At 43.4% G+C, this 27,270-nt stretch overlaps 2 protein-coding genes across 5 annotated transcripts in view; both read right to left on the minus strand.

Moving 5' to 3' along the window:
* Positions 1 to 15,680, minus strand: part of LOC132394422 (basic helix-loop-helix domain-containing protein USF3) — a 41,018-nt gene extending 25,338 nt beyond the window's left edge. Inside the window, exons 1-2 of the mRNA XM_059970554.1 lie at positions 15,133 to 15,680; positions 368 to 431 (exon numbers count right to left, since the gene is read on the minus strand). Of these exons, the coding sequence (XP_059826537.1) occupies positions 368 to 411 (44 nt within the window). The 5' untranslated portion in view covers positions 412 to 431; positions 15,133 to 15,680. The remainder of the gene's footprint in view (positions 1 to 367; positions 432 to 15,132) is intronic.
* Positions 15,681 to 19,547: 3,867 nt separating this feature from the next.
* The window catches only part of naa50 (N-alpha-acetyltransferase 50, NatE catalytic subunit), a 50,924-nt gene continuing 43,201 nt past the window's right edge, over positions 19,548 to 27,270 (minus strand). For all 4 annotated transcript variants that reach the window (XM_059970559.1, XM_059970560.1, XM_059970561.1 and 1 more), the window contains exon 5: positions 19,548 to 20,199. In XM_059970559.1, coding sequence (XP_059826542.1) covers positions 20,028 to 20,199 — 172 coding nt within the window. In that variant the 3' untranslated portion in view covers positions 19,548 to 20,027. The remainder of the gene's footprint in view (positions 20,200 to 27,270) is intronic.

Consider the following 27,270-nt stretch of genomic DNA (forward strand, 5'->3'; position numbering starts at 1 on the left):
GGTAGCTCGCTGCAGATTGCCAGTACTCTCTTTGTGAAAACCTTGTCTCTAAGATGGCCTTTAAATTTCTCCCCTTTCATCTTAAGCCTGTGCCCACTAGTTCTAGGTTCTCCTGTTTTGGAAAAAAGACTCCAGGCCCTTCATGATTTTGTAAATCTCTAAGGTAACCCCTAAATTACAGTGAGAATAAACCCAGCCTATTCAATCTCTCCTTATAAACTTCTGATCATTCTGGAAAGGATGGCCCTCGAGAGATATTTTAAACAAGGATCGAAATTCAACTAGCTCTAAGCTTCTGAATACAAAGGATGCATTAGAGCCTGAAAGAATCATCTATCGCATTTGCTTAAAATCAATCCACACTCACCTGTGAGTTCTGCGCAGCAATTGATTCTCTGTCATTTCTGGCATTGTGACTGCAGACTGCACTCCTATCATAACAATTACAAAAAAATAAGGTAATAGCATATTAGTATGTTGTGTGCAGTTCTGGTCATCTACCTAAAGGAAAGAAATCCATAAAATTGAGAGTTCAGAAAAAATTTACAAGGATGTTGCCAAGACTTAGGAACCTCAGCTTTAGGGAATAGTTGAATAAGTTAGGACTTTATTTTCCAGGAAATAAATGTAGGAAAATGGGGGGGGGGGGAGATTTGATAGTGGTATACAAAATTAGGAGGGGCATAGAGTAAATGCAAGCAGGCTTTTCCACTGAGGTTGGGTAAGACAACTAGAGGTCATAGGTTAAAGGTGAAAAGTGAAATGTTTAGGGGAACATGAGGAAAACCTCTTCACTCAGAGGGTGGTGAGAGTGTGGATGAACAGCCAGTGAAAGTGGTGGATGTGGGTTCCATTTCAACATTTAAGAGAAATATGGATAACTACATGGATGGAAGGGATCCAGAGGGTTATGGTCCAAGTGCAAGTCAATGGTACTAGGCAGAATGATAGTTTTGCATGGACTAGGTGGGCTGAATGGCCCGTTTCTGTCCTGTATTGTTCTATGAATATGTCTTCCCCTCTTCTACCCATCTAACTTTCCCCTCACCCATCACCTGCCAGCTTGTACTTTTCCCCTCTCCCATTCTTATTATTTCGGCCTCTGCCCCCTTTTTCCTTTCCAGTCCTGATGAAGGTTTCTGGCCTGAAATGTCAACAGCTTATTCCCCCACTACGGATGCTGCCAAATTTGCTGAGATTCTCAAGTACTTTGTATCTGCTGCATAAAAATTATGCAATCACATTCCTGTGTAGTCAACTCTTAGAAATGTCAGAATTTTAATATCTTTCTTTTACTTTGTCACTTTCTTGCTTCTGTTACATTCTGTACTTGATTTGTCTAATTCATTCAGTTAACTTCTTCATCATACCTCCCTTTTGTTCTCAAACTTTAAAATTCATTCTACTATGCACACAGGGTGGTAGAAATGTGAAACTTGATTTACCTAAAGGCAATGGATGATTGTAAATCTGAGGTGGTTGGATTCTAACATTGGTGGAGTCTGTTCAGCCCACTAAGTCCATGCTATCTCTCAGAGATCCCATTCCCCAACTGATTTTCCTGAAGCCAATTCTCTCTTGCACACCCATCAACTGTCCTGCTTTCCATGATTTCTGCATTGAGACAGCACTCCTATCATAACAAATAGATTATGGAAAAATAAATTACTGCATCCTACAGCCAATTATATAACAACCAGCCTGCACACCTTACAGAAACTGGAACAACCAAGGAGCTCATGATATCACAGAAAGAACATGCAAACTCCACACAGACAGCAGTGGAAGTCACGATCAAACTCGGGTCACAGGAGCCGAGGAGGCAGCACAGTGCTAGGAGTGATTTCCTATGACATCCAGCATGTGTTGACCATTCTTAACCACCCCAAACCCTACAAGCAGTTAAGAATCAGCCACTTTGGTAGGGCAGGCCTGGAGTCACATAAGCCAAAACAGGAAAGAATGGCTTACCTCCTTCTCTGAAGGATATTATATAAACCAGGTGCTTATCTATCAACAATCTAACAGTTCCATAGTTATTGTTCCTTTTATGAATTAAATTCCAGCCTTAATTACTTGAATTTGAATTCCCCAGTTACCATAGTGGGATGAACTCAATGGTCTAGAACTTTGGAAGAGTAAGTAAACCGCACAACCAGGTTCAGGAACAGTTATTACCCTATAACCATCCGGTTCCTGGCCATCCTGGCTAACTCACTCACTTCAGCACTGAACTGACTGCACAACCTATAGACTCACTTTCAAGGACTCTGCAAGTCATATTCTCAGCATTATTTATTTACCTTTTTTTTAAAACTATTTGCTCAATTTGCCTTCTACATTGTCTGCCAGTCTCTATGTATAGTTTTTCAGAAGTTTTATTGTATTTCATTTTCGTAAATGCATGCAAGTAAAATTGCAAGGTAGCATACGGTGATATATACTGTACACACATTGATTTAAGTTTATTTATTTAGAGATACAACACAAAATAGGCCCTTTCGCCCTTTGAGGCTCACCATCCAGCGACACCCGATAACACTGATTTAACCCTAACCGAATCACAGGACAATTTACAATGACCAATTAACTGATCTGGCATATCTCTGGACTGTGCAATGGAAACTGGAGGACGCAGGGAAACCCCAGGCACTACACAGACTGCACCACGAAGCCAGATGGAGCTTGGAGATATTACTCCACACAACATCGAATAGTTGGAACTGCTACACAAAGTAAGGTTCCCTGCAAGTTACAATGACAAATTCTACAAAGATGTGCTAGAGATTGGCAAACTTGCAAAATTAGGAAAATTTTGTTTTTGTTTCTACTTTCTTGAACCATGCATGGTATGTTTTTAGATAATTTGCTAATATTTTGAAAGCAATACATTTTCTGCTGCTACTATATTCAATTGATTAACTGATTGTTTGAGGATCAATTATCTATGTACACAGATTTTGATTCATTTCATAGGATGGTATTTTGCAGAATTGGGGAGCAAGAGGTTCCAGTAATATTTTTGGAGAGATCCACAGGAAACCACAGAAGGCCACGTTTATCCTCTTGCCACTACTAAAGGGATAGAAAGAGCTTTAAGGGGATCCTAAACAGTTACATGGTCCAGTTGGATTGAATAGCCTTTTTGATAATAAATTTACTTTGACTTTGAACCCCTACAACACCTCATTTACATGTTCCCACATGAACAAACTTTGTCTCATTATTGAGACCTCCAGGACCTTGCTCAAAATAACATAGTGTACCCAAACCAATTCTGCGCCTGGATCTTTACAATACTCTTTACAATATCACTTATTGAACTATAGGACACAACGTAATCTATACTTGAAAAATAAAATACATCAGAAGTGCTGATGTATTCATAGATTTGGAAAAGAAAATTGCAAGCTATGTCTAAAATATGAAAAGCTGGCTTTTAATGAATTAGCTCAACTCTCAAGAACCAGGCAATGAGTGGCAAGCCATGTTGTGCTTTGGAGACCATTTGGAAAGAAGTTTTAGGCTTTCCTTGCAACTTCAATCAATTTTTTGGGACTTAGAGGAAACCACATTTTAATGCCTGCCCTTATATGCTGCTCAAATCTTAACGAGGACTTTATTAAGGTCCAGACCTAATTGGCCCTGACCAGCACCACAGCTTCTACCTTTACTAAAAATCAGCTCATCTTAAACTCTATTGCCTACTTCCTAACTTGCTATGTTGTCTACATCCTACCTCACTTCAAGACTCACTCAACTACATAAATATTTTCTAAATGGGGAGAGAATTCAAAAAAACTAAGGCAGAAAGGGACTTGAGAGTCCCTGTGCAGGATTCCCTAAAGGTTAATTTCCAGGTTGAGTTTGTGGTGAGGAAGGCAAATGCAATGTTAGCATTCGTTTTAAGAGGACTAGAATATAAAAGCAAGGATGTAATGTTGAGGCTTTATCAAGCACAGGTGATGCCTCACATGGGCTATTGTGTGCAAATCTGGGCTTATCCAAGAAGAATGTACCGACATTGGAGAGGATTCAAAGGAGGTTCATGAAAATGATGCTGGGATTGAAAGATATATTAAATGATGAGCATTTGATGACTGGGCCTGTACTTACTTGAGTTCAGAAGAATGGGGGTGGGGGGGAAATCTCATTGGAACCTATCAAATCTTGAAATTTCGCGATAGAGTGGATGTGGAGAGGATGTTTCCTATGGTGGGGAAGTCTAAACCCCAAGGACACAGCCTCCGATTAAAGTGGTGCCCAATGATCCTACAGGCCCTTTTTTCACACCTGGGAAGTTCACAACTACAGATGTGCTGGGCTGTCCGCACCACTCTTTGCAGAGTCCTGCAATTGAGAGAAGTACAGTTTCCTTACCAGGCAGTAAATGCAACCAGTCAGGATGCTCTCAATTGTGCCTCTCTAGAAAGTTCTTGGGATCTGGGGACCCATACCAAACTTCCTCAACCGTATGAGGTGAAAGAGGCACTGTTGTGTCTTTTTCACCACACAGCCAGTATACCCGTGGTGGCATCTTGTTATTGGTGGCCCATCTAGAAACATAGGAACACAGAAAAACTACAGCACAATACAGGCCCTTCGGCTCACAATGCTGTGCTGAACATGTACTTACTTTAGAAATTACCTAGGGTTACACATAGCTCTCTATTTTTCTAAGCTCCATGTACCCATTCAGGAGTCTCTTAAAAGACCCTATTGTATCTGCCTCCACCACTATCGCCAGCAGCCCATTCCACGCACTCACCACTCTCTGCGTAAAAAAAAAACTTACCTCTGACGTCTCCTCGGTATCTACTTCCAAGCACCTTAAAACTGTGCCCTCTCATGACAACCATTTCAGCCCTGGGAAAAAGCTTCTGACTATCCATACGATCAACACCTCTCATCATCTTATACACCTTTTTCAGGTAACCTCTCATCCTCCGTCACTCCAAGGAGAAAAGGCCAACTTCACGCAACCAATTCTCATAACGCATGCTCCCCAATCCAGGCAACATTCTTGTAAATCTCCTCTGCACCTTTCTATAGTTTCCACATTCTTCCTGTAGTGAGGTGACCAGAACTAAACACAGTACTCCAACTGGGGTCTGACCAGGGTCCTATAAAGCTGTAACATTACCTCTCGGCTCTTAAACTCAATTCCACGGTTGATGAAGGCCAATGCACCGTATACCTTCTTAACCACAGAGTCAACCTGTGCAGCAGCTTTGAGTGTCCTATGGACTCAGACCCCAAGATCCCTCTGATCCTCTATACTGCCAAGAGTCTTACCATTAATACTATATTCTGCCATCATATTTCACCTACCAAAATGAACCACCTCACACTTATCTGGGTTGAACTCCATCTGCTACTTCTCAGCCCAGTTTTCCATCCTATCAATATCCTGCTGTATCCTCTGACAGCCCTCCACACTATCCACAACATCCCCACTCTTTAAACCATCAGCAAATTTTACTAACCCATCCCTCCACTTTCTCATCCAGGTCATTTATAAAAATCACAAAGAGAAGGGATCCCAGAACAGACCCCTGAAGCACACTGACCTCCATGCAGAATATAACCCATCTACAACCACTCTTTGCCTTCTGTGGGCAAGCCAATTCTGGATCCACAAAGCAAGGTCCCCTTGGATCCCATGCCTCCTTACTTTCTCAATAAGCTTTGCATGCAGTACCTTATCAAATGCCTTGCAGAAATTCATAGACACTACATCTACTGCTCTTCCTTCATCAATGTGTTTAGTCACATCCTCAAAAAATTCAATCAGGCTCATAACACACAACTTGCCTTTGGCAAAGCCATGCTGACTATTATTAATCATATTATGGCTCTCCAAATGTTCATAAATCCTGCCTCTCAAGATCTTTTCCATCAACTTAATTCACTGGTCTATAATTTCCTGGGCTATCTCCACTCCCTTTCTTGAATAAGGGAACAACATCTGCAACCCTCCAATCCTCTGGAACCTCCCCCGTCCCCATTGATGATGCAAAGATCATTGCCAGAGGCTCAGCAATCTCCTCCCTTGCCTCCCACAATAGCCTGGGGTACATCTTGTCCGGTCTCATCCAACTTGATGATTTCCAAAAGCTCCAGCACATTCTCTTTCTTAATGCCTATATGCTTGAACTTTTCAATACACTGCAAGTCATCCCTACAATCACCAAGATCCTTTTCCATAGTGAATACTGAAGCAAACATTAAGTACCTCAGCTATCTCCTCTGGTTCCATACACACCATACTGTCACACTTGATTAGTCCTATTCTCTCACATCTTATCCTCCTGCTCTTCACAAACTTGTAGAATGCCTTGGGGTTTTCTTTAATCCTGCTTGCCAAGGCCTTCTCATGGACCCTTCTGGCTCTCTAATTTCATTCTTAAGTTCCTTCTTGCTAGCCTTACAATCTTCTAGATCTCTATCATTACCTAGTTTTTTCAACTTTTCGTAAACTTTTTCTTTTCTTTATGACTAGATTTTCAACAGCCTTTGTATACCATGGTTCCTGTACCCTACCATCCTTTTTCTACGTTTTCTGTTGCACAACAAGAATGCTGGTGAGTGGAATGCTCTTCTCTTTGAAAAACTGCTCACCAACCTGATATATTGACTCCCACTTTGTAATCTGCCTCCAGACTCCTTGCAAATAGCATCTTTTGAACCAAGCTTTCATCTTATATGAAGCGAACATAACCATGAAGCAAAGGTTCATTGCCTGGCAAAGTTGACTCATCCAAATGCAGAGCAAATTCTGTTGTTCTAAGTATTCTGTAGTCCAAATTCTGTTACACAATATCTTCCACATTCTCAGGCACTTCATCTATTGTCTTTGAACAGAGTAGAATTGCTTTGATTATTCGGCCTGCTAATGCAAAACCATGCTCAGAACTTCCCTTGCTGCTGGCAGAATCAGCTTTTCTCCAATTGTATGGGGCTGTCTAGATTTATCAATAAGCAATTTCATTTTGCATTATAGATTAATGTCTATGGTCATTACCTCTTGTTTAAGTCCAACCTCAAGTGCTGCAATCAATAAAAGGGAAAATTATGAAGTCGTCATAGCTAAAGCAATACCTGACTCTCTGCCTGAAGATACATAATGAGGGGCAACAAAATCTTGGTTAGGCCACAGGCTCGAGAAATATGGTCAAGACCATTCAAAAGAGCAGATTCTGAACCCTACTCCGCTCAACGTCATACCCTCTTTCACTGGGACTGCATGATTACAGAATGGGAATAGTACTGACTAACACTGTATTAAATAGTGAATGACAATAATATGCAGACCAGGCCCAGAAATGACACGATTTCATCACTCCAGATTTCTCATGATATGCCAAACACATTATCAACAGCTATAACACGCTTCTAGCAAAGTCCAAAAGAGCAGTGAGTTAGCAAGAGATGAGGTGGTTATGTGATCATTGTAATTAATTATGAGACACTTTAGTTCAAATACTTATAATAAGTAATTCATTTCATAAATTAAGCCTGTAATCCCTCAGGTGTTCCCCTTGCGACTGAGCAACCCCCACTGTCCCCTTGAAAACTTCCACTGCTTCTGGTGGTGGGGGGACTGTCAAGCCAAGGGAAATAACCTCTCAGCATCTTCAAAGAGAAGTTTGGATAGGTACATGGATGGGAAGGGTTTGGAGGGATATGGTCAATGTGAGACTACGCAGAAGTTCAAGTTGCATTGGTAGATGAGCCCTGCTGTACTGCTTTACGAGACTAATCCTGCTGAGGGTCTTGACCTGAAGCGTCAACTCCTTATTTTCTCCAAAGATGCTCCCTGACCTGCTGAGCAGAAATAGCACTTGTGTACATTAATCTGAATTTCCAGCATTTGCAGAACTCCTTGTGTTTATGACTCTCCTGGAATATTGCATGGCTCAATGAGATCCAACACATGGAACTCAGTAGGCCAGGCAGCATCTATGGAAAAGAGTAAACAGTCGATATTTCAGGCTAAGATTGTGCAAAGAATGAGAAGTCAGAGTAAGAAGGTGCGGGAGGGGAGGAAGAAGTGAAGTGAAGACCTGGGAAGTTGACTGGTGAAAGAGATAAAGGGCTGGAGAAGGGGGAATCTGATAAGGAGACAATAGAAGATCATGGAAGAAAGGGAAGGAGGAGGAGCACCAGAGGGAGGTGATGGGGAGGTAAAGAAATAAGGAATGGGGAACAGTGAAGGAGAGGAGGGAGGGGCTATTACTGGAAGTTTGAGAAATTGATGTTCATGCCATCAGGTTGGAGGTTACCCAGACGGAATATAAGGTGTTGCTCCTCCAATCTGAGTATGGTTTCATCACAGCAGTAGAGGCCATGGACTGACATATTGGTTGAAATAGTGAATTGGATGCATAACAAGTAATGCCAAACTTTGACTACAATTCAGAGGTCTGCAACAAATGCACAGTAAGATCTAAAGAACAGGAACCAACCATGCAGTCAGTAACCCAAAAACAGGGGAGGATACCAGATTAATTAGAAAATTCTATATGATGATTAAAAGTATCTGGAAAATAAACAACCAAGTTCTTAATTATGTTCCTTACTGGAGATAACTGACATAGTATGAAACCAAAAGGTTTATTAATAGTATGGTCAGCAGAACAAAGCATTTTTCAGATGATGCTTCTCTTATAGAAGGGATCTATTTGTTCCACTGCTCCTGTGCTGGCAATGAAACAGCTATTCAACTCATCCAACAGTTCTGCCTTTTCCCCCATTACCGTACAAATTTCTTCTTTTCAAATATGTGTTCACAAACCCCAAATTCCTAAGCAGCTAGACACTGGAAGTTCATTGTAAATCTCAAAACCCACACTGACAAATTGTGAGTAAAGAATAATTCAGGAACTGGAATTCAAGACAAATTAGCCATTTTCTCATCCAAAAACAGTGGAAGAGGGGTGGTCCTGTCTAGTCCTTGGATGTCCTCTACAATTTAAACAGTAATACAATTAGAGGTTATCTATAATCAGATGACTATTAATAAATCACAACAATGTTAAAAACTCAGACAAAATGAAACCTAAACTGATTATCCTAAAAATGTTATCCAATTACTGACCATCTCACCAGTGAACAAAATGATCAAAATAAATACTGGGCCCAATCCCATTAAAAAAAAACTGCAGAGGTCCAGTTAATATCTGCACTGAATGTAAAGCATGGCTTAGATCTGAAAATCCTGACCAGAATCAGATTTATTATCACCAGGATGCATCTTGAAATTTGTTAACTTAGCAGCAGTAGTACAACTGCTGTGCGTGTGCGTGTGTGTGTGTATTTCTTTATTAAGTAGATTTAAAATAGTGCAGAAACAGAATATATATTAAAAAAAAAGTGAGGTAATGTTCATGGGTTCAATGTCCAGGGCAGAGGTGAAGAAACTGCTCCAAAATCTTTGAGTGTGTGCCTTCAGATTACTATACCTCCTTCCTGACAGTAACAATGAGAAGAGGGTGATGGGGGTCCTTAATAATGGACGTCGCATTTCTGAGGCACCACTCCTTGAGGGTGTCTTGGGTACTACAGAGGCCAGTACCCAAGAAGGAGATGACTAATTTTATGGCTTTCTGTAGCTTCTTTTGGTCCTGTGCAGTAGCTTCCCTGCCCCCCCCCACCCCCGCACTAGACAGTGATGCAGCCTGTCGGAATGCTCTCCATGTAACAGCTATAGAAGTTTTCAAGTGTTTCAGTTGACAAACCAAATCTCTTCAAACTCCCAATGAAATATAGCCCAGGTGTTGCCTTCTTCATAGCTGCATCGATAAGTTGGGATCAGGTTAGATCTCAGAGATCTTGCCACCCAGAAACTTCAAATTGTTCATTTTCTCCACTTCTGATCCTTCAATGAGGATTGGTTTGCGTTCCCTTGTCTTACCCTTCAGCTCTTTGGTCTTAGTGACATTGAGTGCAAGGTTATTGCCGCTGCAACTAGCTGGTATATCTTGCTCCTGTACACCCTCTCATCTCCATCTGAGATTCTACTAACAATGGCTGTCTAACTGGCAAATTTATAGATAGTATTTCAGCTATACCTAGCCACACAGTCATGGGTATATAGAGAATAGAGCAGTGGGCTAAGCACATATCACTGAGCTGCGCCAGTTTTGATTGCCAGAAAGGAGGAGATATTATCACCAATCTGCACAGATTGTGGTCTTCCGCTTAGGAAGTCGAGGATCCAATTGCAGAGGGAGGTACAGAGGCCCAGGTTCTGTAGCTTATCAATCAGGATTGTGGGAATCATGGTATTAAATGCTGAGCTACAGTTGATGAACAGCATCTTGACACAGGTGTTGTACTGTCTAGGTGATCTTAGGCCGTGTGAAGAGCCAATGAGATTGTGTCTGCTGTGGCAAAAGGCAAATTGCAGTGGGTCCAGGTTCTTGCCAAGGCAGGAGTTCATTCTAGCCATGACCAACCTCTCAAAACACTTCATAATCGTAGATGTGAGTGCTACTAGGTGATAGTCATTAAGGCAGCCCACATTATTCTTCTTAGGCAGTTGGATAATTGTTGCCTTTTTGAAGCAGGTGGGAACTTTCAACTGTAACAGTGAGAGGTTGAAAATGTTTTTGAATACTTCTGCCAATTGGTTGGCAGTAGTTTTTAAGAGCCTTACCAGGTACTCCATCAGGGTCTGCCATCTTGCGAGGGCTCACCCTCCTTAAAGACAGCCTGACATCAGCCTCCAAGACAGAGATCACAGCAGAGATATTCGCAGCTGTAGTTATATTCTCCCTTTCAAAGCAGGCAAAGAAGGCACTGAGCTCATCTGGTAGTGAAGCATCGCTGCCACTCATGCTATTGGGTTTTACTTTGTACGAAGTAATGTCTTGCAATCCCTGCCAGAGTTGTCATGCATCCAATGTCGCCTCCAACCTCACTTGGAATTGTCTCTTTACCCTTGAAATAGCCCTTCCACAAGTTATACCTGGTTTTCTTGTACAGATCTGGGTCACCAGGCTTAAATGCCACAGATCTAGCCCTTAGTAGATAACGAACTTCCTGGTTCATCCACAGCTTTTGGTTTGGTAATGTACAGCAAGTTTTCATAGGCACACACTCAACCACGCAGGTTTTAATGAAGTCAGTAATAACTGTGGCATACTCATCCAGATTTGAAGATGAATTCCTGAATACAGTAGAGCCCACCAATGCAAAGCAGTCTTCTAAGTGTTCCTGTGCCACCCTCGTCCGTACCTTCTTGGTCCTCACTACTGTTTCCACAGTCTTCAGTCTCTGCATATACACAGGGAGTAGAAGTACATCCAGGTGATCAGACTTTCCAAAGTGAGGGTGAGGAACAGCACGGTAGGTAGAAAAGTCAGAACCTGAAACATCAACTGCTTATTCCTTTCCATAGATGCTGCCTGATCTGAGTTCCTCCAGCATTTTGTGCGTGTTTACTCTGGGTTTCCAGCATCTGCAGAATCTCTGGGGTTCAGATCTGAAATGTTGACTCTGTCTCTTTCCACAGGTGCAGCCTGAACCAGTGATTATGTCCAGCTTTTTCTGAGTTTGTTTTACATTTTGCAATACCAATGCTTATGACCAAAATGAACTTCCTTCAGCTTTTCAATGATTACCAACATTAATAATATTTTGATTTGGTTCAGAAAGTACCATTTTGTATTTGGCAACATGGAATAATTCTCTTCCATTGCATCACAGTAAAAGCACTCCCCACCATCAAGCACATCTGCAAGGAGTGTTGCCACAAGAAAGCAGTATCCACCATCCAAGGCTGTGTTCTCTTCTCACTGCTGCCATCAGAAAGAAGGTGCAGGAGCCTGAGGTCCCACAGCACCAAGTTCAGGAACAGTCATTACCATTCAATCAACTGACTTCTGGTAGATAACAGTATGGATAACTTCACTCAGTTTAACACTGAACTGATTCTACAACATATGGTCTCACTTTCAAGGTCTCTACAAGTCATGTTCCAACTATTATTTATTATTATTTGGTTCCTTAAGGTTGTTATAGCTGGGGGTGACAATGGGAACAAGTTCTCACTGCATATTAAATGCTCCCAACAGCATGTGCCTCTGACAACCAAGTCCAGCGCCTGGCCTTTACATGTGGCTTAGTTACTCAGCCCAGCAGAAACATTTTTACCGACAGGAGAAGGGACTAGCTCCTTAAAACCAGTCGCTTCATGCAGATGGGGCTCGTTAACCATGGTTGGCAGTTCAGCTGGAAGGAAAACTCTGATCTCAAATCTCCACCGCCTTGCGGCTACTCCCACACACGGGGAAGGCTTCGGGAATAAACCCCGAGGATAAAATCTGGAGCTGGAGTCCCTAAGGCAGCCCTACATTGAGTTCAATGCTAACTAGCAACTGCTGCAAAGCTGCTGGTACCAAACTGTATCGGTCTCGGCTGCACTTTGGGCTCATCAGTTGTGTGACAAGGCATGCACAACAGCTTGCTCTCCATATCATACTACCCAGACTTGCCTATCTGGACAACTAGGACCAATGGAGGCCTCACTCACTCGTTTATTATTAGTTTTTTTGTATTTGTACAACCTGTCTTCTTTTGCACTTTGGTTTGTCAGTTTTTGTGTGTAGTTTTTCAATGATTCTATTGTATTTCTTTGGTGACTTATACATACTTTGATAATACATTTACTTTTAACTGATTTTTTTTGGTACTTTTTACTTTGAAGACCAACTAGATAGCAGGCAATCCTAAACTAGATGCTATGGAAGGGAATAATTATTTTTTTCATGTGTGGTTACTGAGTGCAAAGTGACAGAACATGACAGAATTCTTCATCAAGAAGAAGAGTGAAATACTGGAATTTGAGGCCCTGAATCTGAACAAAGGAAGCTGCAAAGACATGAGGCACAAATTAGCTATAAGGTTTGACATAGGCAGTGGAAGATATCTAAATAGTATATTCATGAATTAAAAGTTGTTCATTCTTGTCCACTGTGATAGTCAGTTGTTAAAACAGCCATCACAGAATGGAAAAACAGCATGAAATTAACAGATATTTGAAGGTTGCTACATCAAGGATGGATAATGGTCTGTGAAATTCCCCAAGAATGTTAAGAAAGTACAAGGAAATGGATGATGAAAGTTGCAGGAGTGAACCTCCAGGATTCCACAGGACACCACAGTGACAACACCAAATGAAATGGACAAGGATGGAGGTACAGGTGAATCTCTGGAAGGTTGTAGGGAGTTGATGTAAGGACAAGGTTTGTGCCTCCTATGGTTGCAGGACAAAGTGTCTTGGATTATTCATGACAACAGAAGAATAAGAGGTATGCCTTATTTGTTTGTTATGCACCATGTCATATGACATAGGCGATCATGGACTTTCCATGATTGTTCTTGGCAACTTTTTCTATAGGAGTGGTTTGTCATTGCCTTCTTCCTGGCTGTGTCTTTACAAGACAGCGACCCCCAGTCATCAGCAATACTCCTCAGAGATTGTCTGCCTGGTGTCAGTGGTTGCATTACCAGGATTTGTGATATGCACCACCTGCTCGTACGACCATGGCTTCATGTGACCCTGGATCGGGGGGGGGGGGGGGGGGGGGGAAGGAGGGTGCTTAGCAGCTGCTACACCGTGCTCAAGGGTGACCTTCAGTTAATGGAGGGAAGCAGCGCCTTTCCCCTCCTTTGGTAGAGATGTATTTCCACCCCACCTCCCCAATGTCCCCAAGAGAAACAGACAAGATACAGGTGTGATGTACCCAATGGTTGGAGATTCCAGACCCAGGAGTCTCAGCCTCATGTCTGTCATTTAGAACAGAGGTCAGGTGATATTTCTTCACCCAGACTATAACGAGCCTGTAGAATTCTCTACCACAAAGACAACAGAGGCCAGGTCATTATACGAGGTGGTAAATAAATTTCTTAATGCCAATGGGAGAAGGAAAGGATGATCAGCTTAATGATGTTGGATATTAGAGCAGACCCACAGGGTTAAGTGGCCAACTCTCACTCTCTTTAGCATTATGATTGTTGTCAGTGACGCCGATGCAACTCTGCCTCATTGGAGCATCAAAAAGCACACAACTCTTCAACTTCTAATAAGGTGGCAGTTGCCTCTCTACTCAAGGAGTCAGAGAGTGACAAAAAACAATCCCACTTGAGCAAACTGGAACAAATACAGCAAGACCTCAATGTTACTTGGTGTGATGAGGCCAGCATACTTTACCAGAGGTAATAACTACAACATCGCAATGATGAAGCGGGAGCCTGGAAATTTAGCAACAACAAATAACGTAAAGATCAGCAGCGGGTCAACTCACTAATGAAAAAAATTGGCACTCTGAAAGTTTGCTGACTCTTTATTCTACAGGTGCTGCCTGACCAGATGAGTATTTCCTGGACAATTTTTTTTTATTACAAAACACTTTAATAGAGTAAACCATCCCAAGGTCCAGTAACTCCGAGGCAACTTTAAGAGAAAATCTGACAGCAGCTCACAAGAGAAGTTTAGATTTATGTTGAGAGCTCCATCAGAGATAGATTTTAAGGAACTTTGTAAAGGAGATAAGGATGTTATGGCAAGAGGGCTATAGATTACGATCTTGAAAACTGAAGGAACAGTTACCATTGGAAGGGCAAAGTGACTTCAACACCACCAAAGAGGAAAATAAAACGGAAGAAGCATATCTACTGTATCTTCATTGTCTTTCAGAACATCCCAAAACACTTAGAGCCAATGAAATATTCTTAGGGTATAATCCTTTCCATACATGGAAATGCAGCAATCTATTTTTATAGAGGAATATCACAAACATATCAGTGAAATAAATGTGCCAAGGTGGTAGCAAAGTCTAATAAGACAGAAACTAAACACAAGTTTCCTGTTCTTTGAATACTATGATGCAATCGTTTACACCTGCCCAAGTTAGCAGTCAGACCACTATTTCATCCAGAAGACAGCAGCTCTGTGGAAAAAGGCTTCAATCTACAACCTTCTTGCTTGAGAGTGTTTCTCACCCCTCTTCTCCAAAACACAGCTGGTTACTGTTCTGGGCTCAATCCTGAGAGGTGTGTGATTGAGGTGAGGTGGAGATTTCACTGAACCCCCGCCCACCGCCCTCCACCAAAGTCCTGCCTTACCTCAGGGTACGGCGGGGGAAGTGTCCAGTGCAGCAGCTTCCCAGGTGGCCTCGGACATCGGCGCCCACATCGCCTCCCACTGTGTTTGGGGATGGGGGGTAAGGAGTGAGAGGGCAGGTACGGGGAGGGGGGCTCAGGCTCCAAGGCTGGGCCGGCCAGGGTCTTGGTCTCTTCACCTCATCTGCCACACACACATTGGGCCCACTGACGCCCCAGAGACAAGCCCGGGCCTCGGCCTCAACTCAGCCCTGCCCAGCCCAGCCCAGCCCCAGACCCACCCTGCCCAAGGACCACCGAGACGGGTATGGGGTGAAGGAAGGAAGAGGTGGAGGTTCAGACCCAGCAGGAGTTCCGGGGCGCTAGGCTGGGCGGGGTGAGGGGGGGGAGGCTCTCACTCCCAGACGGCCGCAACTTCTAACTTAAGCTCGGGGCTCGGGCCCAGGCCTTCCCCCCCTCAGAATCAGGCCCCAATGCAGCCGAACGTGCTACCCGCCGTTGTCATGGCGATCGGGCCTATCGCCGAGCCGGCGGTGACATCAACGGGCCAATGGGCGGGAGCCGTGGGTCAAGTTCGGTTGAGTGGGAGCCGGAAGTGTTTGTGCTAGAAGGGGCGGGGCAACAGTGACGATCGTTGATTGATCGGTTGACTACGCTGCCTTCGCATCCCTCTGGAGGAGGGACTTAGAAGTTCAAAGTAAATTTATTGTCAAAGTACATATGTCACCATATACAACCTAGAGATTCATTTTCTTGCGGGCATTCACAGTAAATGCAAGAAACACCATATAAGAATTACTGATGACTGCACCGAACGGGACAGATTCAAAGAGTAAATGTGTACAAGTACAACAACAATAATGAAGCAATAAATATAAAGAACATGGAATGAAGTCTATGAAGGTGAATCCACAGGTTGTGGCAAGATCAGTGGTAGGGAGAGCGAGGTTATTCCCTCTAGTTCAGGAGTCTGAGCCTGGTGGTGTGGGTCCTGAAGCTCCTGTACCTGGCCAGGATGATATGGGTCCTTGGTAATGAATGCTGCTTTCCTGTAACAGCACTCCATCTGGATCTGCTCAATGGTGGGGAGGGCTTTACCCATGATGGACTGGGCTGTATTCGTGACCTTTTGATAGGCATTTTTTTTGTTCAAGCATTGGTGTTTGCATACTGTGCCTTGAGAGGTTGGTGATGAAACTTATCAACTCCTGCCTGAGATGCGAACTTCCCTACCGTCACAACAGGTCAACAAGCAGATGCCATTTCATTGGCTCTTGACTCAACCCTGGAACATCTGGACAGCAAATATGCATTTTTATTGGCTACAGCTTGGCATTCAATACTATCACCCCCTTGGCTTCAATGCCCCCTTGTGCAACTTGATCTATGATTTCCTCACTTGCAGATCCAGGTTAGTTTGGACTGTCAAAAACATCTCTTCCACAATCTTCATCAGCACTGTGCATCACAAGGCTGTGTGGTACCCCCCACTCTACTCGCTTTATATGCATGATTGTGGGGCTAAGCACAGCTCCAATGACAACTTTGTTAATTGACACCAGTCATTTGCCAAATCAAAGGTGGTGATGAATCAGCATATAGGGGGGAAATTGAAAATCTGGCAGAGTGGTACCACAATAGCAATATAACACACATCTAGAGAAGTTTCTTAGCTTTAGATGAGATGCCAAATCTTTGCAAACTTCTAAGAAAGCAGAGGCGCTGCCACGTTTTCTTCATGGCACCTAAATGCAGGATCTAGGACAAATCTTCTGAAGTGAAAACACTGATGAATTTAAAGTTGCTGAATCCCTCCACCTGATACCCTCATAAGGATTGGATCTCCCGTTTACTCCTCCTGAAGTCAGTAATTGAATTTGCTGGCATTGAGTCAGAGGATCAAGTCACATCTCAGACAGGTATTAATGTTTCATCCTGAGTTCCTCAAAGCACTTCACCACAGTGGGTGTAAGTGCTGAACAATAGCCATTGAGACAGGTTATCAGCATAATTGAAGCCTGCCTGAAGCAGGTGGGTACCTCAGAAGAAGGATTAAACACTCCAGCCAGTTGACCAGCACAGCATCTCCCATCTGGGCCAGGTACTTACCATGGGTTCACCCTCCTAAAGGATGCTCTCACATCAGCCTTAGAAACTGAAATCACAGGGTCATCAGGGCTGAGGGAGCTTGTGAAGGTGCCTTCATGTTTTGACAGTCAAAGCAAGCATTAAAGGCATTGGTTTCATCTGGAAGCAAAGCCTTGCCATCAACGTCACTTGGTTTCACTTTGTGAGAGGTGATGGCACTCCAGCCCTGCCACAGGTTGTTGAGCACCCGTCAGTGATTCAGGACTTGGGACAAGCATTCCAGCTCCTGGGGCAGATGTACGATCTGAAGCTTTTCATTGTTCACAGTAATAAAGGAATTCCAATTTTAAGATAACCAACAAGAATTAATACAAGAGTTTAAGGTAATGAAGAGTTTTGATACAGTAAATTAAGTGATCATTTCTGGTAGCAGAATGAAACATGAGAACAAATTGAAGGTAAATGACATAAACACAAGAAAACAGAAGTAGGCTACTTAGCCTCTCAAGGAAGCCCTGCCATCCAATATGATCATGGCTGATCTATACTGGCTTTACTCTGCTGTGCCATTTTCCCATAATTCTCAATTTATCAGTGCTTAATTTCCATCTCCATTGTAAATATATCTAATGATCTGGTCACAACTATCTGAGGCAGAGATTTCTAGAAATTCACTGCCTTTTTTGAGATAAGCAGACAGGAAAAGATGTTGAGTCTTGAAAGGATATTCAACAGGTACTCTCAAAAGGAAACTGTTATAGTTCCAGAGGAACACACACACAAAATGCTAGAGGAACTCAGCAGGTCAAGCAGCATCTATGGAGAAGAACAAACAGTCAACATTTTGGGCCAAGAACCTTCATTGACTGTTTATTCCTCTCCAGAGAAGTTGCCTGATTTGCTGAGTTCCTCCAGCATTTTGAATACATTGCTCTGGGTTTCCAGCATTTGTATAATCTTGTGTTTTATATAGATCCAGATGGAAAGGTTTGGAGAGTAGTGCCAAATGGAGAACTCCTCCTAATGGCCAGCATGAGATGAGTGGTCACGTTCAACTGCTGCTTGAAACCAGGTGAAAGAGACAATCTAACTTGAAACTTAAGAACCAAGATTTGTCAGCAAAGCTATAGTAACATGCAATACAAATACATTCAGAGAACAAAAAGGAGCAATCGAGGGTTAAGAACTGAAAACTATTCTGTCCTATGCACCAACTCCACCATTTAGTAACACCAAACTTTATATCTTACCTGTGTCCAAGTTGCTTGCACTCACTCCATATCGTTGATTCTACTTAAATTCTCCATATACTTGAGTCTACTATTGTCTGGTCTTGAACATTCTCAATAATTGAGATTACAACCTTGGATAGAAATTCTTAAGATTCACTACCTTCTGGGCAGAGAAATTTCTTAATTTAGCCCTGAGGACCAGCTTCTTGTTTTGAATCTGTGACCTCTGGGTCCACCCACTCTAGCCAGAGGAAGTATGAACTGTATCTGCCATGTAAGAATATTGTATGTTCTCCTGCTGGCAAACTTGATTAAAAGCCCAGTCTGATCAACCTTTCCACTTAAGGGACCCACCCCCTCCCCCACCCACCCACCACATCCATCTCAGTAAACAATCTGGTTAACACTGCTCCATCCTCTGTCAACATATCCTTCCTAACATTTGGAAGCCAGACCTACTTATAATATTCTGGGTGTGGTCCCAATGACCCATATAATTTATGCAGTCTTCCTGAAGGTGAGAGGACATGCAGCTGATTGAAGAGAATAATGAGATTAGTACAAGATGATTCTGACAACTGTCTGCCACAGTAACACTAATTCATATGCAGCCATATCAGTTCAAAGTGAAAAATGGGGATCATTAATGATAACTTGAAATTTGTGATACACGAGTTCCTTCTCTGTGACCACTGTTGATTCTGTTAATTTATCGTACTTTTGCTTGACTTTAATCGTTCAAGGTTTTAAATGAAACAGATAATTTAAGATTGTGCAAGGAGGCAAGGAATTGTTTCTTCAGTGCAGCCAATTCTCTCACCTCACCTCCAAGCTCAGAAATCATTCAATGTTGCCCAAGAGGTTTCTTTAATACTTGTTCTTTCAACTCTCCCTCCTGCCCTGTTTATTAAATAAATCAACAAGTCTTTTGTAGTCACAACATTTTGAACCATTAACCATTCCGATGAGGTCTGCAGCCATTGGTTTTTTTTATGACAACTGACATCGAGGTAAATATGCGGCCAGACAATTTCAGGAGGACAGGGCAGGACATGGCTCCAACCAACAAAATGAAGAGCAACCACAGAAGATCCAGTCTCATCTTTAAAATTGAAATATTTATTCCACAAAATGAAAAGTGGGAGATATCACTCCAATAGGCACAAATAAGTTTGTAGGACAATTAGTTCTTGAAAGTACCAATTAAACTTTTATGGAAAAATTAACTATGCATGAACAGGTCTTTGTTTTTAAATACAAAAATCAGATCACTTGTTTGCACGCTTGAATTCGAAAACAAAAACTGTCCCACCTAGGACCTGGCAAGTAATAATAACACGACCAAACCCCATGCTTTGATTACAGTCCTGGCGGATGGGTTGCTTGTCTCAGATACATTAATTCTAACTGGTGAAGATACAGAATGCTTTATGCGGGAATAATTTTGAGTGGTTTCTGGTTAATGTGGTAAGCCTATTGCCACAAAGCGCTGTAGAGAATTGGCTCCTCTTGACGCTCACCCTCCAACGGTCTGTACAGATTTTTTTTGGCAACAAACGTGCAAGATCAGCCACAATTTCATTTCTGACATTCCACACTCTGCGATGGAGCGATGTATTTGAGGGTTTTCTGCAAAACATGTGCATCAGCTGGCTCTATCCTCTTGTAGTAGTTCTTTTTAGTTTCTATTATTCCAAAGCCAAATTTTCTGTAGAATTCAATTGCTGATTCATTGCTGATCTGAACGTGCCTGGAAAGGTAAACATAGCATTAATGCTCACATTGCTTTTAGAAATAAATACATTTCAGTCAAAAGATGAATCATTAACTCCACATCAAGATACCTTCTTCTAACTCACCAGCATTAATATCATCTATGACTCCGTCAAAATATTGTTAAATCAAGTTCCACTAAAGAAACTTAGACACAGAGATCCATCAGTGCAGTACTCCCGCAGCACTGTAGGAGGCCTCACCTGCCCTCTCAAATAGACAAATCTGAACAACAGTATTCTGCTCCACATCCAAAATCAACATTTATTCCTCAAAGCCTCAAATGTTAATTTCAAAACTATCTGAGCACAGCAAACCACCAATAATATCTCTTGACTATACCTCTTTCCCACCCCATCCCCTGTATTGGCTTTTCTCAGTTCTTTCGACTCCACTGCACTTGTTCCCAGGATGCGGCTTTCCTTTACAGTACATCAGAGACCTCCTCCTCCAAAGAACAGGGTTTCCCTTCCTCCACTATTGATACTGCCCTCACCCGCATCTCCTCCACTTCCCGTACCTTCGCACTAACCCCATCTTCCTGCTGCCTTTACAGGGATAGAGCTCCTCTTGTCCATATCTACCACCATATGAGTCTCCTCATCCAACACATCATTCTCCACAATTTTCACCATCTCCAAAGGGATCTAACCAAACATATCTTTACCTCCACCACCCCCCCCCCCCAAATTCCACAGGGTCCTCTCCTTCAGTGATTTCCTTTTCCATTCATCCCTCCCCACTAATCTCCTTCCCTGCACTTATCCTTGCAAGCTGCATAATTGGTCACTTGCCCATTCACCTCCTTTCAGGGCACCAGTCTTTTCAGGTGAAATAACTTTTCACCTGCAAACCTGCTGGGGTCAATTATTGAGACTGGTGCTCCCGATGTGGTCTCCTCTACATTGGTTAGACTCGTAGTAAATTGGGAACCGCTTAAGTCAAGCATCTCTGCTCCAGCCACCAAGAGCGGAACTTCCCGATGGACAAGCATTTTAATCCCCATAACAACACACGCAAAATGCTGGTGGAACACAGCAGGCCAGGCAGCATCTATAGGGAGAAGAGCTGTCGACATTTCGGGCCGAAACCCTTCGTCAGGACTAACCAAAAGAAAAGATAGGAAGAGATTTGAAAGTAGTGGGGGGAGGGGGAAATGCTAAATGATAGGAGAAGGCCGGAGGGGGTGGGATGAAGCTAAGAGCTGGAAAGGTGATTGGCGAAAGTGATACAGAACTGGAGAAGGGAAAGGGTCATGGGACGGGAGACCTCAGGAGAAAGAAAGGGGGGGGGGGGGGGAAGCACCAGAGGGAGATGGAGAACAGACAAAACAACTAAATATGACAGGGATGGGGTAAGAAGGGGAGGAGGGGCATTAACGGAAGTTAGAGAAGTCAATGTTACTGAAATTCTTACCCCATCCCTGACATACTTTGTTGTTTGCCTGTTCTCCATCTCCCTCTGGTGCTCCCCCCCCCCCCTTCTCCTGAGGCCTCCCGTCCCATGATCTTTTCCCTTCTCCAGCTCTGTATCACTTTCACCAATCACCTTTCCAGCTCTGAGCTTCATCCCACCCCCTCTGGTCTTCTATCATTTCGCATCTCCCCCTCCCCCCACTGCTTTCAAATCTCTTACTATCTTTCCTTTCGGTTAGTCCTGACGAAGGGTCTCGGCCCGAAACGTCGACAGCTCTTCTCCCTATAGATGCTGCCTGGCCTGCTGTGTTCCACCAGCATTTTGTGTGTGTTGTTATGGGGATTTCCAGCATCTGCAGATTTCCTCGTGTTTGCATTTTAATCCCCATTCCCATTCCGACGTGTCGGTCCATGGCCTTCTCTTGTGCCAAGATGAGGCCACCTTCAGGGTAGAGGAGCAACACCTCAAGTCAAGTCACTTTTATTGTCATTTCGACCATAACTGCTGGTACAGTGCATAGTAAAAATGAGACAAAGTTTTTCAGGGCCATGGTGTTACATGACACAGTACAAAAACTAGACTGAACTACGTAATAATAAAAAAAAACAGAGAAAGCTACACTAGACTACAGACCTACACAGGACTACATAAAGTGCACAAAAAAAAAGTGCAGGCCTTATATTCTATCTAGGTAACCTCCAACCTGATGGTATGGATATCAATTTCTCCTTCCAATAATAAAAAAAATCCTCCCCCTCCCCTCTTCTTCTATTGCCCACTCTGGCCTCAACTCTTCTCACCTGCCTATCACCTCCCCTGGGTCCCCTGCTCCTCTTCTTTCTCCTATGGTCCACTTTCCTCTCATAAGACAAAGAACATAGAAATCTACAGCACATTACAGGCCCTTCAGGCCACAATGTTGTTCCGACCATGTAACCTCCTCTAGAAACTGCCCAGGATTTCCCTACTGCATAGCCCTCTATTTTTCTAAGCTCCATGTACCTATCTAAGAGTCTCTTAAAAGACCCCATTGTATTCGCCTCTACCACCATCACTGGCAGTGCATTCCACACACTCCCCACTTTGAAAAACATACTTCTGACATTTCCCTTGTACCCATCCTTGTTCTTCAGCCCTTTACCTTTCCAACCCACCTGGATTCACCCATCACCTTCTAGCCACCCTCCTTCCCCCTCCCTTTACAGTCCTGAAGAAGGGTCTCAACCCAAAATGTTGACTGTTTATGAATTTCCATAGATGCCTCCTGACTTGCTGAGTTCTCCAGCAATTTTTGTATGCTACTGACTGACTGCTGCATTTCCTTCTGTAACTGTTGTTACAGATCTGATGGACAATGAGGTGCAGAGTTACTCATTTCTCCCCCCCCCCGAGAATCACGAACCATTACTGTTGCTATGCTGCTCATGAGAGAGAGAGAGAGAGAGAGAGAGAGAGAGAGAGATGAAAAAATGCAAGAACATCTGCTACAGATAAGAGAGGGGAGAGAGACTTGTTGATTTACTGTATTATGACTTCTGCAAGGGTTATTTATCTACCATTTGGCTCATTAACATTCCTCAGTGGACTGCAGGAGTGGGCTGGTTTGATGGACACAGTCATTCAAAATTGATTGATAGCTGAGATCCCGTTAGTAGGGATAAAAGACAGGTCTGGAAAGACGCCCTTCAGACACACCAGTGGACACTGATTGAGTGTTGGAACCCACAGTAAAGGTGGGGGCATCGGAGACCGAACCAGGAGATCGGTCAGTTAAACTCACAGTGTTATAGCAGGGCTGGTGGGAACTTGTGTGTGTGTCCACTCATGCCAGAGTGACAAGTCCACCACAGAAGAACAGTCTAGCTGAATGACAGAGGGGTCATAACTGAATGGCCACAACGACACGACGGATTAAGAAAGGAGTAAAAGGTTTGCCTGCCGCAAGCTGCTGTTACATCTCGCTCGCTCTCTCTCTCTCCAACGATTACAACACAACAACCATAACCACCTCAGCACTCATGAACTGAACTTTATACTTTTCTATGACAATTCATTTACCCCTAGACATCAATAGAGCTTGTTTATTATTGCTAACTTGTGTTATCTATATATTTGCATTATTGGTATTGATTTGCTTATTTTACTAATAAACACTTTTGAATATAGTACCACCAGACTCCAACAGATTCTTCTTTCTCTGCTGGTCGGACACCCAGTTATAGGGTACGTAACAAACTGGGGACTCATCTTCCAGGATTTGATTACCAAATTGGGGGACCAGTGAATCGGAATAAAAGTCCCTTATCTGATCTGTGGATAACCAGGCGGGAAACCAGCAGAGATGGAAATAGACAAATTTTTTAAAAGATTCGACTTCAGGGGCATTGGAGGATGCCAAGAAGGCGGAATTGGTGAGTGTTGCAAAACGATTAAATCTCTCGGCGGTGAAATCGTCGATGAGAAAGTTGGATATACAGAGAGTAATAGCTATGCATTATGTATCTGAGGGTGTGTTCACATCGGATGTATTGGACCTGTTCCCTGAGAGGAAACCTGTCACGGGTGAGGGTCAGTTACAGATAGAAAAATTAAGGTTGGCTGAGAAGGAGAAAAGGGAGCATGTGCTCCGGATAAAGGAGATGGAGGCTGAAAGGGAGAAGGAAGAAGCTGATAAGCAGAGGGAGGAAAGGGAGAAAGAGAGGCAGCATGAGCTGGAAATAGAGAAATTAAAGGTACAGCAGGGAAGAGACCAGGCAGCAGATCCAAATGAGGGGTTCAAGATTGGTCGGGAGATTCAGTTGGTACCTCCATTCGAGGAGATGGATGTCAATAAGTTCTTCCTCCATTTTGAGAAAGTGGCTGTGAATCAGAACTGGCCTGAGAGAACAATGGGCTGTTCTGGTACAGAGCGTACTTAGGGGGAAGGTTCAGCAAGCATATTCGGCATTGTCCATGGATGAGTCTAGGAATTATGAGGCAGCAAAAAGGGCTGTATTGAGGAGTTACAAGTTGGTGCCAGAGGCATACCGGCTGAAGTTCCAGAACTGGAGAAAGCCATGGAACCACATATATTTAGAGTTTGCCCGTGAGATGCAAATGTATTGTGAGCGTTGGTGCGCCTCAAAAGGGGTTGTTGGGAGATTATGATTATGTTAATGCTGATAGAGCAGTTCAAAGGTTGTATCCCTGAGAGTATGAGGACGTACTTGGATGAGAAGGAGACAGAGACTCTGTCTGTGACTGCCAAGTTAGCAGACCAGTACGCCTTAACCCACAAGTCAAAGTTTTCCTCAAATAAGAGCTACCAGAAAGGCAGTAGGGACGGTAGAGAAAGTCCACCGTCTAAGGCAGAGAATAAGCCGGGAGCTAGTTGAAAAGGTAAGGAGGAGGAAAAGCAGGCTGGCAGGAAGGTTTCTAGCTTTACCTGTTATAATTGTGGGAAAGCTGGTCACATAGCATCTAAGTGCTTTGCTCCGAAGGAGGAGACTGGAAAAGGTAAAACAGCAATCCCTACAGGTTGCATTGAGTCGGTCAGCAGATCGATGAGGAAGGCAACAGTAGATAGAGCACAAGAGGGGCGTGAGAAGTTTATCTCGGAATTGACAGTGTCTGTGAAAGAAGGAGAAACCCCAGTTCCAGTGGGGATCTGGAGAGATACTGGGGCTGATCAGTCCTTGATTCTAAAGAAGGTGCTGGATTTTGGCCCGGAGACTGAGACTGGAGAGGTTGTGTTAAGGGGTATCAGAAAAGGGACAGAGGCTCTACCTTTGCACAGGATGTTTCTGAAATGTGACCTGGTATCTGGACCAGTCGAAATAGGGGTGCGATCAAAACTACCAACGGATGGCGTAGACGTCCTACTTGGTAACGATTTGGCAGGTGGTGACTTGTATTCAGCAGTAAAGCTGACAAGTAAGCCTGTAAGTGCTGAGGACCCGCCCATAGATTCCCAAGATTTATCCCGCCTGCGCAATCACTCGCAGCATGTCTAGAAAGGCGGCTGAGAAAGGAGCCAGTTTAAATGAGTCCAGTGTTGATTTAGCGGAGACGTTTTTACCGACCCTGTACCAAGAGGGGTTAGAGGGTGGTAAAGCGGAGAATAGTGAGGTTAAAGAGAGTAAAGGAGAGGAGGTAGATCTACCCTTAGCCAGGAGGGAATTTATAAAGGAACAGAGTCATGATGAGGAGCTTGTGGCGTTGAAAGAATCAGCTCTTTCTGAAGTAGAGATTGATAAGGAACCAGAGGGATACTATCTGAAGGAGGGAGTATTAATGAGGAAGTGGAGGCCGACCATGGTGCCAGTGGATGAGGACTGGGCGGTGGTACACCAGGTGGTAGTTCCGAAGGTTTATCGGGATGAAATTTTGAAATTAGCTCACAAGGGACCTCTAGGTGGACATTTGGGAGTAAGAAAGACAGTAGATAGGGGTTATGAAAGATTTTTATTGGCCAAATATAAGGAAGGATATTGCGGACTATTGTAAAAGGTGCCATACTTGTCAGGTGGTAGGAAAGCCAAATCAGGTTATCCCTAAGGCACTTCTCAGACCCATACCCGCTTTTGAGGAGCCTTTTTCCCGAATCATTGTGGATTTTGTGGGTCCTTTGCCCAGAACTGCGAGTGGGCGGCAGAACATCATGACCCTGATGTGTGCAGCTACTCGATTCCCGGAGGCTGTGCCCCTGGGAAACATTAGGACTCCTGCAGTGGTAAAGGCACTCATTAAATTTTTCACCATGGTAGGGTTACCTAGAGAAATACAATCGGATCGGGGAATACCTTTACATCCCGTGCATTTCAGCAAAAGTTGGCACATATGGGAGTTAAACAAATTCTAGCCTCTGCATACCACCCGGAATCTCAAGGAGCGTTGGAAAGATTCCACGCGACTTTAAAGACCATGATTAAAACTTACTGCCAGGAAAACACTCGAGACTGGGATGATGCATTACCACTTCTGTTGTTTGCAGTGAGGGACACGGTTCAGGAATCTCTAGGGTTCAGTCCATTTGAGCTCGTTTTTGGTCATAGGCCCAGAGGACCTTTAACCTTACTCAAAGAAAAACGGTCTAGTCCGAATGTGCAAGTCAATGTGATTGACTATGTTTTGAGGTTCCGTGAAAGGCTCCATAAGGTTTGCAAGTTGGCAAAGCAAAATCTTAAAGACTCCCAGACTAAAATGAAACAATGGTATGATAAACGAACCCAAGAGCAAGAATTTCAAGTGGTCAATAAGGTTTTGGTCCTGTTCCCTGTAGTTACCAACCCCCTACAGGCAAGATTTCAAGGGCCGTATAAAGTGGTCAAGAAAATAGACTCTGAATTATGCAATTGAAACACCCGATAGATGAAAGCCGAGCCAGTTGGTTCATGTTAACATGCTGAAAGGTTATCATGACACGACCCCCACAGTGGTTGGTGTTGTCGCGAAGACCAATGAAGCAGAAAAGATTGATAAGGAGGGGCCTGAGTGTTTTGAAATGATAAGCGTAGTACCCACCCGACTAGAGAACTCTGTTATTTTAACCAATTTTTCCAATAAAGTCAGTCATTTAGACCCTGAACAAAGAGAGCAGCTGACACAGCTAATTAAACGGCATGCAGATTTATGCCCAGATGTTCCCAGGAGA

This window comes from Hypanus sabinus, chromosome 5, assembly GCF_030144855.1.
Source record: "Hypanus sabinus isolate sHypSab1 chromosome 5, sHypSab1.hap1, whole genome shotgun sequence".
Lineage (NCBI taxonomy): Eukaryota > Metazoa > Chordata > Chondrichthyes > Myliobatiformes > Dasyatidae > Hypanus > Hypanus sabinus.